A 17,166-nucleotide genomic window follows, 5' to 3' on the forward strand; every position below is an offset into this window, starting at 1 on the left:
GAAAAGTAGGAGTAAAGAAAGGGAATAAATGGAGGAAAAGGTTGAAGTTTGTTGCATCTATTTTAGACTTCATAGCCTTCCATGTTTGAATGGTCAAAGGAGCAATTACGGTGTTGTGAAAGTGGGAAATATGAAGACTGAATGCAATATCATATTGTATTTATAGTTGTGGCGGTGTTCCAAAGCATTCAATGGAAAAGGAAATATATATATAAGTAGAAGATTTAGAATGTAACGAATTAAGAAAAAAGGAGAGCCGGACTCGTAAGCATTTAGCAATCAGCAGTTTAGGCTGCCGGGCCAGGCCATCCGGACATTGCTTAATTTCTCAACCAAACCCGTACACTTCATTTTACGCGCTTCAGTTCGCCTCATCGCTTCTCCCCCAAATTAAAACTTGGCTTCAAACACACACACACACGCACAAAAGCATCAATTGATCCGTTTACGGCCCCATCTCTCTCTCTCTCTATATATGCACATATCATACGACATCTAGGCCTACGATCCTCTCTGTTATTGCTAGCAACCATGGCCTTCAACTTCATGGATTCAGATAACATTTACAATCATCATAGTCATGTGGATCATCGAAGTGAATCCTTGCGATATTATTATTCAGATCAGGGCTACTCGTCGACCATGCTGGAGAAGAGGCAACTATTTCTGAGGAGCTATCAGTTCTGCACAAAAAAGAGTGTACCCCAGAAGATAAACGCCTCCCTTCTCAAAATCAAGAGAGTTATATGGGTGAGGCTCAAGAACTTGTTGCTTCATTCCTGCAGGCTCCGACATGCTTCTCGTTCACGTAGAAGAAGATCTGTTCGTCTCCACCACCCCCATATTCACTCGCTCTCTTGTTTCTCATGATCTATCACCTCCTTCCTTCTCTTTACTTTCTAATTATCTTTCCTCATTCGGATTCTTTACAATTATTAAATTATACCTCATTTGTTGCTCTCTGTTTCTTTCTACACCTCTTTTCTTCTCTAATATCTGCCCCTACCGCTTCGTTCTAATTTCCTCTACCTTCATATTTTGTAATTTCTTTCAGTGTCCCATCAATCTTTAGAATACAAGGAATATCTTCATGTAACCAGAAATTTGATATTTTTTCTATCTAAAGACATGAAACACAAAATTAATAAAACAATAAATTAGCAAAAGAAAAATGCAACATTAGTTAATGTCTTTCTCTTCTCTCTGCGAGAGTGGAATGAAAACGGCCCTGACGGATTCAGGCAAGGGCTTATGAATTATTAGTTGAATTTTTTTGTTAAGACAATTTAATGCATCAGTGGAGTAGCATAGCATAAGTCTAGAGTGGAGTACATAATTTTAGCGGGTCATTTCAGCCATGTTTAGAGGGGAGTGGGGGTTGGCCACTTCGGAACATCAACACAAGGGGAGTGGGGGTTGGCCACTTCGGAACATCAACACAATGTTTTAGCAACAACAAAATTCAAGCTTTTAGTTCATGAGCTTTATGTTATTTTCTTCCTACCATTTCTTCTTGCTAAATCAAAAGACGGCAGTCATGCCCTTAACTTAGCCATGTCAATAGAATCTTCAACTGTCCAAAGAAATTGTTAGTTTCAAAGGTGTCTATGATATATTTTGTTTGAGGAGAGGATTGTGGAGGATTGTTGGGACTGTCCAAAGAAATTGTTAGTTTCAAAGGTGTCTATGATATATTTTGTTTGAGGAGAGGATTGTGGAGGATTGTTGGGAGGGAGTGACACATTGGCCGATTGAGTGAAAGATCATGGGTTCATAAGTGAGGAATACTATCTCCATTGGTATAAGACCTTTTGGGGACACAAAGCCATGAGGGCTTTTACTCAAAGTGGACAGGTTCATAAGTGAGGAATACTATCTCCATTGGTATAAGACCTTTTGGGGACACAAAGCCATGAGGGCTTTTACTCAAAGTGGACAATATCATACGATTGTAGAGATCTGTGAATCAGAACTAGACACCAGACTATGTGTCGGCGAGGAGGCTATTCCCTAAAGGGGGTAGACATGAGACGGTGTGCCAGTAACGACGACACTAGCCCCAAAGATGGGGGGTGGATTCGACAGGGGTCCCCCCATAGATTGGAGAAAGGAAAGAGTGCGCTGAGCCCAAAGGGAGTGGATTGTGAGAGTCCCACATTGGTTGGGGAGGAGAACGAAACACCCTTTATAAGGGTGTGGAAACCTCCACGCCGCGGCCGAGCGCCGGCGTCTCCATCACCGCCGCAAAGACGGATGCCGAGTCGTCGTCGAGCATGTGATCAAGGAGACAACCGCCTCTGTGCAGTACCCGATGCCGACGAGGTCCAACTACAACGAGTGGGCTTTGTTGATGCGTGCCAACTTGCAAGCGCAATGATGTGGCACGCCGTCAAGCCGACGGAAGGAGAAGTGATCGAGTATCGAGAGGATTGGCTGGTGTTCGCCGCCATACTGCGGGCTGTGCTTTCGGAGATCTGGCGTCTCTCTCCACCAAGCGCCCCTCGAGCAAGTCGTGATTTCAATCGAGATATTGCTTGACATGGAACGACGTGACCGAGGTAGACCAGAACCCAGATCAATTCACGATGGAGTACCTCGTCGCCGAGCTGGGAGAAGAAGGAGCGCAATACCAAGCACTATCACCGACGCTAGCAACTGCACCGGGCACGCCTACGTCAACACCGACCGCAACTCCTGCTACGCCCCCTGAACCAATAGAGTTCGCAACACTACGTAATGAGGGTTAGTTTTTATTTTTTGTTAAGTTTAGTGGGTTAGGTTTTGAAAGAATGAAAAGCCAAGCATATATTTAGTGTTTAGAAAGCTTATAAATACGTTTGTTTTCCATGGTAAAAGCAGAGCAAAGAGAACAAGATAAAAAAGAAAAATACAGAGTTAAAGAAGTAGTGCAATAAAAAAGGTTTATTTTCAGTATTATTTGTCTACTTGTCTCTCCCCTCGACACCTCCTTCACAAGTACGCAAGTAGTATTTTTGCAAAGCGATATCGGAGCGTTCGATTGTTAGTGAGTGTGAGATTAATTCACAGATTCGTGAGTGTTACTTTAACAAATTGATATCAGAGTAAGTTTTTATTTTAACAAATATTACATGATTCCACCGGCGACTAAGGAAAACATACATGTTCTATGAGTGAAGCATCTTACCATGAGTATGCTCGGAGTCGTTGGCGCCACATGCTTTGCTCGTCATATGTATTAAGGCGGCTCTCCAAATCTCGTTGGAAAAAACTCGAACCGTTGGTATTTCTCCCTCGTTCTCTCTCTCTGTATCTCGTTTTTTTTCCTTGCAAGTGATGTTCTGGAGTGTGGCTGAGGGTTGTGGCGTCGTTTGGCCGTAACATGGGTGTCAGGGAAGTGTGAAACGCATTCTCGGCGCGTTGCCCGAGAATTCTAGCACCTCACTAGAATTCTCGAGGTTTCTGGCGACCCATAATTTTGTTTTTTTTTTTTTTTTTGTCAGTCGTTGTAATTTTGACATTGAAATTTGGAGGTCACACACAAATTCGTTACTGAAGAACCATTCAATTAGCTTGAGGAAAAGAAAGGAAGATTAAACTGACTTCTCAAAGGTATTTTTGGATTAATATTAATATTTTCATCTACCGTTCACAAAAACCATGAAATCAATCTCTAAATCTAGAGGAGCATATCTTATCTCTTTAAAGAAATGAAGATGCTGGAAGTGAAATAAAAACTACTATATTGAATAAGTTCCAAAATAACTCCTCATTTAGAAAAAAAGAAAAAGAAAATACAATATTAATTTTAAGAAATCCCAATAAACCCAAAACGTTTTTTCATTAAAAAAAAAAAAAAAAAAAAAAAAAAAAAAACTCAATCCAATAGAAATAATTAAATAAATATAGGAAAGAAAAACCTAAATCTTTTTTGTCCTCCCGGCTCCGCTTCCTTCTGCTACTTGTAGCGTCTCCTTCTCCGTCTCGGCAGTTCAGTGTCGCCGGCGCCTCCTCCGGTTCGGTAGTGCTGCCGTCTTTCTTTCGCTCGTGCCACCGCAGCCTTTCTCCAGCGGGTTTGTACTGATTTTCTACTCTGTTGCTACTGGTATTCTCCCCACCTCCGTCTATGCTTTTATTCTCGCTTGAAAAACACAAATTAGAACTTGACCAACATCCTTGTGGCTAATTGGGACTTACCCTATACGTGGCTTTTTGCATTTTCTCGAATTGATTATTAAGCTCAAATCTTCCTAGTTAAATAATTCCGGTCGCCTTTGGCCCATGGATATTGGCGGCTACTTGTTTGTTCACTTCCTGTATTAATCCGTCCCTGCCAGCAGCTTTCTTTCCTTCTTTTTTCTTTATTTTTTTCTCATTTACGTAGACGATTTGGCTTCTTTTACCTAAACGCCTTATACTTGCTCTCATTTCAGTCTGGTTTTGATTGGTTCTGGTGTTGAGAATCATGGATATTAAGCTTTTGTCATTTCCGGCTGATAGCCCTCCACTCTCCGTCATTGTGGCTGCCAAGTTTGCTAGTATCACTTTTCCTGCAGATTCTTCTCTTGCTTCTGGCTCCGCTCCCACATTTCTCTTCACGAACGGGTACAATCAGATCCCTCTCTTTCTTCTCTCAGCTAGTTTTATCTTGTTTAACTTCTGATATAGCAAAATGTTTGAGATTCAACCTTCAAAAGCTATTGATTTTGATTAATAACACATCTTTTTGTAGAATTATTTTCCATTCCCCAATGTCTCTCTTTCTGATTTTTTTGTCTATTTCATGAGTTGTTGGTGTGAACTCAAATATTTAGAATTAAAATGGATGTATTATCATTGATGTTTGAAATTTATAAAAGGGATGGATTATCCAAAATGTTTACAAAAAAAAAAAAACCTTTACAATGAGAGAGGAAGGACAATAGAAAGCAAAGGAATTAGAAAATTTACACTAATAGCTTCTTATGATCAGTGACACTAATACCTTATTATGCCCCTTCGTTTGACCATGGAATATTTCTAACAAGTATTTCTTTTACTCTAAATTGGAACCTATCATTATTAATGTAAAATTTAGTTGATTTAGACATGAGGTTATTGGGTCTAGCTTCTTAGCCATAGGGAGAAACCGGACAATCTGATGATATACACTTGTGATGTCAAAGAAGAGTCCAGAAGTGTAATGACCCATTTTTCGAGGCACTTGAGCCACAAACCGTTACTCATTGACGCATAATAAGTAAAAATGTGGAAAATTTAAAACACTTAAACACGTGCATGCACTTTGAAAGTTAATTAAAATAGTAGTGAAAATTTTGCTTTTACAAAAGACGAAAAGGAGACCACCAAAATACACTACTACAAGATCAAAATATTTAAAATACATGAAATACAAGATTTAAAAGATAAGTACAAAAGGAAATCTAGACTCAAGTATGATGGGACTCCCTAACCAAGGCATCTCAACCATACAATATCAACTTGAAGGAAGTTGTGAAGAATGTTGTTCAAATTACCCTAAGATAAAGTCAAGTTCTATTAAAGTTGAACTCAAGCTGCAATCAATTTCACATTAAGAAGAATCAAGTCTCATTTATGCAACAAGGGGCTTCAAGATAATTCAAACGCGGCTTCATTTATTCTTAGATGCTTACAAATTTATGATAGATGATTAAAATCTAGATTTATGGTATTTCATTAATGTACTTTAAGTTCTAAATCTTTTTATTTATTCTTAGATTACATTTACATAGTGGCTAATTATGATCATAAAGTATGAATGTTAAAAACTCTTGAAATGCCTCAGGGAAGGTCCATGGTTTTATTTTGAGGCTATATAAAACCATGTATGTTATCTTTGTAAAGATAGACTTGGAAAATGTTGTAAAAAGAGCATTTGTGCTTTCATTTAGCTAATGACTAAGTTTCTTTGCAATTCTATGTAGTTTAGATTGCATGTTTAGAATCATTCAAGCTGGCTATAATCGATCTTGCCTGTGAAGTGATTCGAATCTCAAACAAGTGTTCTTGTTTTGAGAAATTAGATCAACAAGGTAATCTGAATCTTACTTCCCTTGTAGTGATTCCTTATCACTCCCTATAGTCAACAGCCCATGTGTGCATTCGCCTTGACTGCTACAACAAGCTCCACCTAAAAAGAAAGTTGAAGTAGCAGAGTTGAGTATATAAATATACTTAGTAAGCAGCTTCCTGGTAGTTCATAGTTCGTTATCAGGTTTTATTAATCTTAGTTAATTTGTTCGGTGTCTTATTCTCATTTGAGGGTTCGTTCCCCAATATAGGCAACTTCCTAGACTACACCCTAGGTTTATTCATTCTATTTTATTGGTTCTTGGTCCTATCTGGCCCTCCCGCCCTTGGAATATTCTTAAGTTCTCTAGGTCTTCTGGCTAGTCGTTTCGGCTAGTCTCTTTCATCACCATATCTCTAAGTCCTCGAGACGCGACCTCAGTATCAATCTCATAGGGTTCATGCATGTTAAGGCTTGACTAAGGCGCAACTGTGGACCCATGTGCTCGTGACAGATTCACCAAAGGAAAGCTAACTGACACAAAGCACCAATCATAGGTCGTAAAACATCATATGCTAATTATATGGTTATTTGGATCCTTGATAATCGAGTCGAATTTACGATTAGGGGCTAGTTGGCGAACCCCTAACCGTCTCCATATAACCGTAAACTCACATGCATGAACTACTATCATAACCAACTCGTAGGGTGCAATTGTGGATCCTTGCCGCTCGTGACAGACTCACTACAGAAAGCTAACTTGAAACTTCATAGTAGTCACCACATGGTACAGTCATAAGTCATAAAATATCATAAACCAGTTCTATAGTTATCCGAACCCCTGACAATCGAGTTATGTTCACGATTAGAGGTTAGTTGGTGAGCCTCTAATCGTTCACATATAACTGCATACATCACAAATATATGAAATAGAGACGTAGCATAGCGATCTAAATATGGATACCTAGTCATGAATTTCAGTTCATAGTACAATGCATACCCGTTTCGTAAACATGCATAATAGCATTCAACCTGTGTCATCCGCTCATTCTATGCTCAAACATTTATAATAGGTTTCCTATAACATGCTTTATATCACACTAAAGGCATGCTCTCGATTTTGGTCAAATCATAGCTCATCAGTTCATTCATCGATAAGTGTGCACCATAACATTTAGCGTGCTTTTAAATGCATCAAACCAACTCATTTAACGTACGGTCAGCTGACGTCACACTTCCTTTTTCTTATTTTTTTCTTTTTTTCCTTTTTCTCTTTCCTTCTTCTCCTTCCTTCCCTTTTTCCTTTTACAGGATCTTCCTCTTCTTCTCTTCTTCCTCCTCTCCTTCTCCTTCTTCTCCTTCGTCTTTGAGAATATCCTTTTTCTTCTTCTTATTCTTCTCTCTCACCTTGCGCGACTGCCCCTTTCTCTCGCCTTTTTCTTCCTTCAACCAACTTGTGCCAATACTAGCCTCCTCCATGTTCGGCTTCTTCACAGATCTTAAAGATCTTGTCAAATGGAACCTATAGGGACAAAAATCGTGACATTTGGTTGAGTTTTAAGAGAGAGAGAGATATGAGTTGATGAACTTTTGGAAAACCCACAAAACGTTGCCATGACCGACGCTCTTGATTTCTTCCTCTCCAATCTCTCCCTAGTAGATGCGTTTTAAAATCGTGAGGTTGACGACAATACGTAACGGGCCAAAGCGGACAATATCTACTAGCGGTGGGCTTGGAGTGTTACAAATAGTATTCACAAGGCTTCTGGTGCTATGTCAGAAAGGACGCTGAGCCCCAAAGGGAGGTGGATTGTGAGATCTCACATCGGTTGGAGAGGGAAACGAAACATTCCTTATAAGGGTATCGAAACCTCTCCCTAGTAGACGCGTTTTAAAATCGTAAGGCTGACGATGGTACGTAACGAACTAAAATGGACAATATTTACTAGCGGTGGGCTTAGGCTGTTACAAGAAGAGAAGAGGCTGCTGCTTCTTCGAACATTGTGCTCCATTTTATGAAAATTCAATGCTAATGGGTTAAGGGCCGAACTTTTATCTTATCCAAGATTTATTGGTACTTTGCATCATGGTCTAACTGGTACATGGATTACCTTTTCTTTTCAGTTTCAGAGACATGATGCTGTTAGAAATATATTTCTGCATAAATTTTATACGACGCTGATTGTCTGCATGGGTCGACATTTTTTTTTTAATTGAAGTTATAATCGCTTTTCAAACTTGATTGAACTATGATAGAATCAGGAAGGAAAAGAAGACGTTACAATCCTTGATATATATACAGAACTTGGATACGTGGGTCTATTGAGCAAATTTATGATATTGACTAGGGGATAAACTGAACTTCTGTAGTTTAGTCATATTTGATCAGAATAAGGAAAAGAAGACGTTACAATCATTGATATATATACAGAACTTGGATACGTGGGTCTATTGAGCAAATTTATGATATTGACTAGGGGATAAACTGAACTTCTGTAGTTTAGTCATATTTGATCAGAATCAGCATCAAGTTGATTAAGTTTTCATATTGGTTATTAGAAGAAAAATTTAGATAATGTTAGGGACAATGAAACTCCTACATATCTCCACATTGGTATGTGTTAAAAATCACGTATTTATTTAGATTGCTGTCAGTTAGTATCTAACTAAATCTCCGTTAGAGTTAGGAGTTAGATTTAGTTTTTGATTTCATTAGACTTTGTTTTGATTTGTTTACTGTTTTGTTACCAGATTTTCTGCAGATTTTTAGGTAGATTTTCTAAATATCTTTTTGTATTCTCTTGTATATATACCGAGCATTCTTGCTCTTCATAATTTAATCTTCTCATCAATCATTCAATCAATCCCTATTTCACTAACAATTGGTATCAGAGCTATCTTCTTAAGGGATCTGTGAGATCAAAATGGGAGGAGAATCCAATTTTTTCGCTGTTGCACCACCAGTTTTCGATGGAGACAATTATCAAATGTGGGCAGTTCGTATGGAGACTTATTTGGAGGCCTTGGATCTTTGGGAAGCAATAGAAGGGGATTACGAGGTCCCTCCACTTCCAGCAAATCCTACTGTAGCACAAATCAAATTACAGAAGGAAAGGAAGACAAGGAAATCAAAGGCGAAAGCTTGCCTATTTGCCACAGTATCTCAAATGATCTTCATGCAAATAATGTCCCTCAAAACAGCAAAGGAAATCTGGGATTATCTCAAGGCCGAATATGAAGGAGATGAGAGGATTCGTGGAATGAAAGCCCTAAATTTGATTAGGGATTTCGAGTTGCAGAAGATGAAGGAGTCGGAGTTGGTGAAAGAGTACTCTGACAGACTTCTCAGTATTGCCAACAAGGTGAGATTGCTTGGTTCTGTTTTAAATGATTCAAGGATCGTTGAAAAGCTGCTAGTCACTGTTCCAGAGAAGTTTGAAGCCACCATTACTACTCTGGAGAACACCAAAGACTTATCAAAGATTTCTCTTACAGAGCTCTTGAATGCTTTACAAGCACAAGAGCAAAGGAGGTCTATGAGGCAAGAAGGGGTGATTGAAGGTGCCTTACTTGTTAGGCATCAAGACAGCAGCAGGTATAAAAACAACAAAAATTTCAAAAATCAATTGACGTATGGAGATTCATCTGCCAATTATCAGAAGACAAAAGGAGGAGGGTTAAAAAAATCCTATCCATCTTGCCGCCATTGTGAGAAAAAAGGTCATCCACCATACAAGTGTTGGAGAAGACCTGACGCCTTATGCTCTAAATACAATCAACTTGGACATGAAGCGGTGATCTGCAAAGCCAAATATCAGGTGAAAGAAGTAGATGCACAGGTAGTTGATCAAGAAGAAGAAGAATATCAATTGTGTATGGTCACTTCTTCCTCAAGTAAAGAATCAAGCGAGAGCTGGTTGATTGACAGTGGGAGCACAAATCACATGACATATGACAAGGAGTTTTTTGAGGAATTAAGAGACACTGAAGTCAAGAGAGTGAGGATTGGCAATGGTGAACACTTGGAAGTCAAGGGAAAAGGCACAGTAGCTATAACAAGCTATGAAGGTACAAAATTTATTCAAGATGTTTTATTTGTACCTAAAATTGATTAAATCTGTTAAGCGTTGGTCAGTTACTTGATAAAGGCTATAAAGTGTTGTTTGAGAATAAGCAGTGCTTGATCAAAGATGCTAGTGGCAAAGACTTGTTCGATGTCAAAATGGAAGGAAAAAGCTTTGCTCTAAATCCGACGGCCTTTATATCCAGAGTTAGTGCCACTGAGATTTGGCACAAAAGACTTGGACACTTTCATCATCGAGATTTGCTTCAAATGCAGTCAAAGAAGCTGATAGAAGAACTCACTGACATTGATGATGACATGCCTCCTTACCGTGCTTGTAATTTTGAGAAGCAACATAGGCAACCCTTTCCTAAACAGGCATGGAGGGGCTCAAAAAAACTGCAACTGGTTCATACTGATCTTTGTGGTCCTCAGCGAACACCATCATTAAATGGTAATCTTTATTACATTGCTTTTATTAATGAACTAACAAGAATGTGTTGGATATTCTTGCTGAAGCAAAAGTCAAAAGTTGCGGGTGTATTTTGGAAATTCAAAGCCAAAGTTGAGAATGAAGGTGCATGCTTGATTCAGACTATAAGATCAGATAATAGCAAGGAGTACACTTCAGAAACTTTTAACAGGTTTTGTGAAGAGGCTGAAATTGAACATCAATTGACAGCACCATACACTCCTCAATAGAATGACCTCAGTGAAAGGAGGAATAGATTCATAATGGAAATGACGAGATGCATGCTTCATGAGAAGGATCTTCCAAAACGTTTTTGGAGAAAAGCAGCAAACACTGTTGTGTGCTTCCAAAATTGAATTTCAACAAAAGATGTGAAGGACCTTACACCATTTGATGTTTGGTATGGGTACAAACCTTCTTTAAAGTTTCTCAAAGTATTTGGGTGTCTTTGCTTCACTTACATTCCACAGGTCAAGCGTGATAAGCTTGACAAAAAGGTAGAAGCTAGCATCTTTGTTGGGTATAGCACTATATCCAAAGCTTACAGAGTTTTTCAACCACATACTAGTCATGTTATTGTGAGCCGAGATGTTCATTGTGCTGAAAATGAACAATGGAATTGAGAAGAACTGACGAAAGTGAATAAGATTTCTAATGCACCAAACAATTTAACCTTTGGTAGCATGTTAGAAGAGTCTGAAGATGAACGACAAAAGGAGTCTGAAGATGAACGACAAGATGCTTTGGTTGATGTTGCACCTGTCAGAAGAGGAGCTTTCGGTGATCGAGAAAAACAAAATCTGGGAGTTGGTTGATCGACCTCTAAACAGAAAGATAATTGGAGCAAGATGGGTGTTCAGAAAAAAGCTTGGAGTTCACAACATCTAAACAAGGAGGAGTGTTAAAGATCACGTATTTGTTTAGATTGCTGTCAGTTAGTATCTAACTAAATCTCCGTTAGAGTTAGGAGTTAGATTTAGTTTTTGATTTGATTAGATTTTATTTTGATTTGTTTACTGTTTTGTTACCGGATTTTCTGCAGACTTTTAGGTAGATTTTCTAAATATCTTTTGTATTCTCTTGTATATATACCGAGCATTCTTGCTCTTCATAATTTAATCTTCTCATCAATCATTCAATCAATCCCTATTTCACTAACCGTATGTTATTTTATATGTTAGCATGCAACCTAAACTTAAAAGCCATATTAGAACACAATTGATTATTTCAGTATTACAAAAACATATGTTCTCAGGTATAGCAGTTTTCTAGAACAAGTTTTTTAATTTATATTTTTCACTCTCTTGCCCCGTTTCAAAATTGAACCGATTCAAACAACGAGAAGAAAATAGAAATCAAATCGAAGAGAAATGTAGAGGAAACATATATTCAATCTTGAGTCTAAAGTTCTGATACCAAATGATATGAAACCCCTAGCCAATTAGATCTAAGAATCTTTATCGATATGCAAACCCCTAAAATTGCTAATGCTAAAACATCCAAATCAAGATGATTTGGACAATGTTGTTTACCAAGCTATATCATGGTGTAAAGTGTAATATTTTTACCTCCTATAGTTATACACCTCATTGCAAATTGGGAAGGTCTTTTGTAAATACCATGGATTATACATCCCTCTTATAAATTTCACTCATCAATGAAATTGTCTCTTATATATAAAAAAAAAAAAAAAAAAAAAATCGTTCAAGTTTAGATTATTCAAGAACCCTAAGACTTAAGAAATGAACCTAAGGGAAAGTAAGATTTGGATTACCTTGTTGATTAAATATCTCAAGACAAGAAAACTTGTTTGAGATTCGAATCACTCCACAAGCAAGATTGATCAAGTTAAGCTTGAATGTTTATAAGCATACAACCTAAACTACATAAAATTGCAAAAAGACTTGGTTTAGGCTCAATGAAACCACAAAGTTTCTTTTTACTACATTTTCCAAGCATATTTTACAAAAACAACATAAATATAAAGTCTCACTTAAAACCTTGACCTTTTATGAGGCATTTCAAGAGTTGTAACCTTCGTACTCTATGACCATAATTAGCCATTATGTTAATATAACTTAAAAGGTAAATAAAATGTATTAAAACTAAAAATACACCGATGAAACTTGACTTCACTTTTACGAGACATTTCAAAAGTTATAACCTTCATACTCTATGATCATGATTAGCCATTAACACAACTTAAAATGTAAATAAAATGTATTAAAACTAAAAATACACCGATGAAACTTGACTTCACTTCATGTGACTTGAGTTTATCGGGTGGTAATTTGAACTAATATTTTTTCACACCTTCCCAAAAGTTCATATTGCACGTTTGAAATGTCTTGGTTCATATATCACTGTCTTCTTATTTATTTATTTATTTTATTTTTATGGTTTATGAGTTGGAATTTGATTTTTGCTGAGGCACAACATTAATGATTATTTTATATATTGTTGCTTGCACAACCTTTGATCCAATTGTAAATCATTTCCACTAATTTTTTTTTTTTTTTTTTTTTTTTTTTTTTTTTTTTTTTTTAACTTTTTATTTATTTATGAAAGCTTGCACTACACTCCTGTGAACTTCAAAGGAATTTCTCTCCATTCAATGTGGATCAGAGGAAAGAATATGTAATGGACTGTTTCTCAATGCTTAAGTCAAGTAAATTTGTTATAGGTCGAAGTTGCATGGAACGTCTGTGCTTCTACGTTATATTGGTCGAGTCACCAACATTCCTAATTTCTATGGAGAGAATGCATATGAGTCCAGCCAGGTAAGCTGAAAAATAAATGTAATAACATAATCCAAATGTGTATTCTGATGTATGGATTGTTATTTATTTATTTTCATGATTGTTAGTTAATAGGCTAATTTCTGCTAAACGAACTTCTCTCATATCAATGCATGGATTTTAACCCAGATTGATGAATGGCTAGAGTATGCTCCTATCCTTTCGACTGGTTCTGCATTTGAGAATGCATGCAGTTATGTTGATAAGTACTTGGAAAGACGCACATTTCTCGTTAGCCATTCTTTGTCACTTGCAGATGTAGCTATATGGTCTGGTTTAGCAGGTATTTTTTTTCTAATAAAGAAAATAAAATCTTCTGCTTTGAGCATCCTCTTTAGTAGGCACCATTGATCCATTGTTCCTCAGAAACTTTTTCTGCATCACCATGCCTATCTTGAGAGAGGCTGAGAAAGATGGGTTGCCATGTTGTGTTTGTTTTTATTTTTAAAGTTATTTACAATGTTCCTTGTTTATTAACCCCATGCCCACTTATCCACAGAGCACTTGTAGACAGACATAGTCACACACAAACACTCTGTATACATAGAGTGAGAGAGAGTTGGCTTATTGATACTATGATATTGTGTTCTTTACAGGAACTGGGCCACGGTGGGAAAGCTTGAGAAAGTCAAAGAAGTACCTGAATCTTCAACGATGGTTTAACTCACTCTTAGTAGAATATAGTGATGAATTGGATGATGTCTTAACTACATATGTTGGCAAAAGAGGCGGAAAATCTTCAGGAGCTAAATTGAAGGATCAACAGGGTCTCACTCAAAAGCCAAATAGTGTCAATCAGGACACATATGATAAGGGGAAGTCGGGAAGCAAATCTACATTTGAAGTTGATCTTCCAAATGCAGAGATTGGGAAAGTGCGGTTGCGTTTTGCACCTGAGCCTAGTGGGTATCTTCACATTGGGCACTCAAAAGCAGCATTGTTGAATCAGTATTTTGCCCAGCGGTACAATGGTGAAGTAATTATCAGGTTTGATGATACAAATCCTGCTAAAGAAAGCAATGAGTTTGTTGAAAATCTTTTAAAAGACATTGAGACATTGGGTATAAAGTATGAAACTGTCACATATACTTCAGATTACTTCCCTCAATTAATGGAAATGGCTGAAAACTTAATTCGTCAGGGTAAAGCATATATTGACGATACTCCACGTGAGCAGATGCAGAAAGAACGAATGGAAGGCATTGAATCAAAAAATAGAAGTAATAGCCCTGAAGAGAATCTGAGATTATGGAAGGAGATGATATTAGGAACTGAGAAGGGTTTACTTTGCTGTCTTCGTGGAAAACTTGATATGCAGGACCCTAATAAATCTCTCCGAGACCCTGTGTATTACCGTTGTAATCCAATTCCCCACCATCGGATTGGTTCCAAGTTTAAGATATACCCAACGTATGATTTTGCTTGTCCATTTGTTGATTCTATTGAAGGCATTACACATGCACTTCGGTCTAGCGAATACCATGACCGCAATGCACAGTACTACCGAATCCAGGAAGATATGGGTCTAAGAAAGGTCCATATATATGAATTTAGCCGGTTGAATATGGTGTATACACTTCTCAGCAAGCGTAAGCTTTTGTGGTTTGTTCAAAATGGGATGGTTGATGGGTGGGACGATCCTCGTTTTCCAACTGTTCAGGGGATTGTTCGAAGAGGTTTAAAAGTTGAAGCTTTGATCCAATTTATCCTTGAACAGGTGCGACTATTTTGGTGTTTATTCATGAGTTGGTTATAAATCTTGCTCTAATAGCACAAAAGCTGGTATGCACTTGTGATCGTTGTCCTCCCAAAGGATTTTTATTTGTCATAGCATCAGTGAACGCTGTAAAGTTTATAATTAAACATTTGATTTTCAGTTCGAAAGATCAAAGTATTTTATAATGATCCTTGTTTACTGTAACTGTCATTTCTATATTTCAAATGATAGATATTATATTCTTTTCATTTTTTTATTCAGGACACTATGACTCTATGCGTGCATCTTTATGAAAGTTGCTCTCATCGTTTTCTTTTCTTTATTTCAGGGGGCATCGAAAAACCTCAACCTTATGGAATGGGATAAACTATGGACCATTAATAAAAAGATTATTGATCCTGTGTGTCCCAGGCATACTGCTGTTATAGAAGAACGACGTGTGTTATTTACCCTAGATAATGGTCCAGAGAAACCATTTGTCCGGGTTATACCAAAGCATAAAAAATATGAAGGTGCTGGTGAGAAATCTTCAACTTTCACGAAGAGGATATGGATCGACCAAGTGGATGCACAATGTATCAAGGTGGATGAAGAAATCACCTTAATGGACTGGGGTAATGCAATAGTGAAATGCATCGAGAAGGACGGAGATGGATTTGTCACACGGTTGTCAGGAATATTGCATCTCGAAGGCTCTGTGAAGACCACAAAGTTGAAGGCCACTTGGCTGCCTGATATAAACGAACTAGTCACCCTCTCACTTATGGAGTACGATTATTTAATCACAAAAAAGAAGGTATGGACCTTTAATATGTGGTATCATATGCACTTTTCTTTATGGTGGATGTGAGTCTGTTTCTATGCTTTGATTGTGATATTATAGCCTCTTTCCTGTTGGTTTTGAATCAAAGTTCTAAACCATGCATGCTGCTGACATCAGTGTATTTGCATGGCCACTTTTGTGTTTTTATTTCTGTCTTCTATTTTTAAAAGCCAGATAGCAATAAGCATCACTTAGGTAAGCCAGTTTGTCGAAGTATGGATAATGTTCAGTACTAATGTAAAATGGTTCGAATGTTCCGAAGGTTTATGAAATTAGATGTTAACTGAGCTGCCTTGCATGGGTTAGAAGTTGTTGGTGAACCTTTTCATACGATGAATGTGCTTATGACTGTAACAATTTGTGGGCTGCGGCTTTTTGTTGCTTATTTCATGTTAAGAAAGTGGGTTATAGAAATTATGGATTTTAGCCATCGTTTAAATTACTATTGCAGCTCGAAGAAGGAGAGGATTTTCTTGATGTATTAAATCCATGCACAAAGAAGGAGACCGTTGCTGTTGGGGATTCAAACATGCGAAATATAAAGCGTGGAGACATATTGCAGTTGGAGAGGAAGGGGTATTTCAGATGCGATGTTCCATATGTCAGGCCATCGAAACCGATAGTCCTACTCGCAATCCCAGATGGCAGGCAACAATCATGTTCGAAGTAAAATAATCTCTTTAGCAATTGAACGGGGTTTATTGTGAAGTTTGCCCGGTCTATAATTGAGGATGTACTTTTATCGAAGTTTTTGCCATTACTTTCTTTTTTTCTTCTAAAAGATTTGTACCTATACCCTTGGGATATCATATAATTTAAATATTCTCTACGTTCTGGCATATCTTAGATGGTCATAGTTCCTTTGGGCAAATCATGTACAAACTATTGGCCTTGGGCAATTTCAAAATGGCTTGCAACGGGTTCTTTGTTTCTCGAGAGAATGTGTGCTTGGTTAGCTTAGGTGTTTGGGGCTGGGAGTAGAATAGAATATATATCAAACGAACAAGTGTTGTTTTTAAGATTAGTACAATGATGAATATGAAAGAAACATGCATTTGATGTTCGATATTGGTGTATGTATGTTGATGTTGGGGCAAATTATAGGTATGAATGAAGTGTTTGTTTGGTTTTGGGCGCCAAGCGAGACGTGATCTTGGTACCAACTTGGAAAGCCTTGGTGAGTACGTTAGCCGGCAATGAAGGTGCAAGTAGAGTGGCGGCAATAGACTGAGGTCCTGGTAATTGGCTGTTGAATGCCGTAATCACTGCAGCAGCGTCCTTCC

The 17,166-nt window shown here is 37.7% G+C and overlaps 1 protein-coding gene across 3 annotated transcripts; it reads left to right on the forward strand.

Moving 5' to 3' along the window:
* Positions 1–3,118: 3,118 nt before the first annotated feature.
* Positions 3,119–16,947, forward strand: LOC111784687 (glutamate--tRNA ligase, cytoplasmic). Of its 3 annotated transcripts, none has more exons than XM_023665306.2 (7): positions 3,119–3,262; positions 4,413–4,584; positions 13,229–13,325; positions 13,473–13,626; positions 13,940–15,060; positions 15,389–15,856; positions 16,335–16,947. In XM_023665306.2, exons 2-7 carry the CDS (start codon positions 4,445–4,447, stop codon positions 16,551–16,553), a joined length of 2,199 nt encoding a protein of 732 aa, XP_023521074.1. In that variant the 5' UTR covers positions 3,119–3,262; positions 4,413–4,444; the 3' UTR covers positions 16,554–16,947. The 3 variants fall into 3 exon arrangements, with proteins under 3 accessions (XP_023521074.1, XP_023521072.1, XP_023521073.1); XM_023665304.2 differs by lacking the exon at positions 3,119–3,262 and adding an exon at positions 3,913–4,052; XM_023665305.2 differs by lacking the exon at positions 3,119–3,262 and adding an exon at positions 3,943–4,084.
* The last annotated feature ends 219 nt before the right edge of the window (positions 16,948–17,166 follow it).

This window comes from Cucurbita pepo, chromosome 18, assembly GCF_057944985.1.
Source record: "Cucurbita pepo subsp. pepo isolate OVF chromosome 18, ASM5794498v1, whole genome shotgun sequence".
In the NCBI taxonomy this organism is placed as follows: domain Eukaryota; kingdom Viridiplantae; phylum Streptophyta; class Magnoliopsida; order Cucurbitales; family Cucurbitaceae; genus Cucurbita; species Cucurbita pepo.

Excerpts from the sequence above, each read along its gene's own strand:
- LOC111784687 (XM_023665306.2), top strand. The coding sequence starts at position 4,445 with ATGGATATTAAGCTTTTGTCATTTCCGGCTGATAGCCCTCCACTCTCC. Across the intron at positions 13,627-13,939 it reads TATATGGTCTGGTTTAGCAG|GAACTGGGCCACGGTGGGAA; the intron begins GTATTTTTTTTC and ends TGTTCTTTACAG. Across the intron at positions 15,061-15,388 it reads TCCAATTTATCCTTGAACAG|GGGGCATCGAAAAACCTCAA; the intron begins GTGCGACTATTT and ends TCTTTATTTCAG.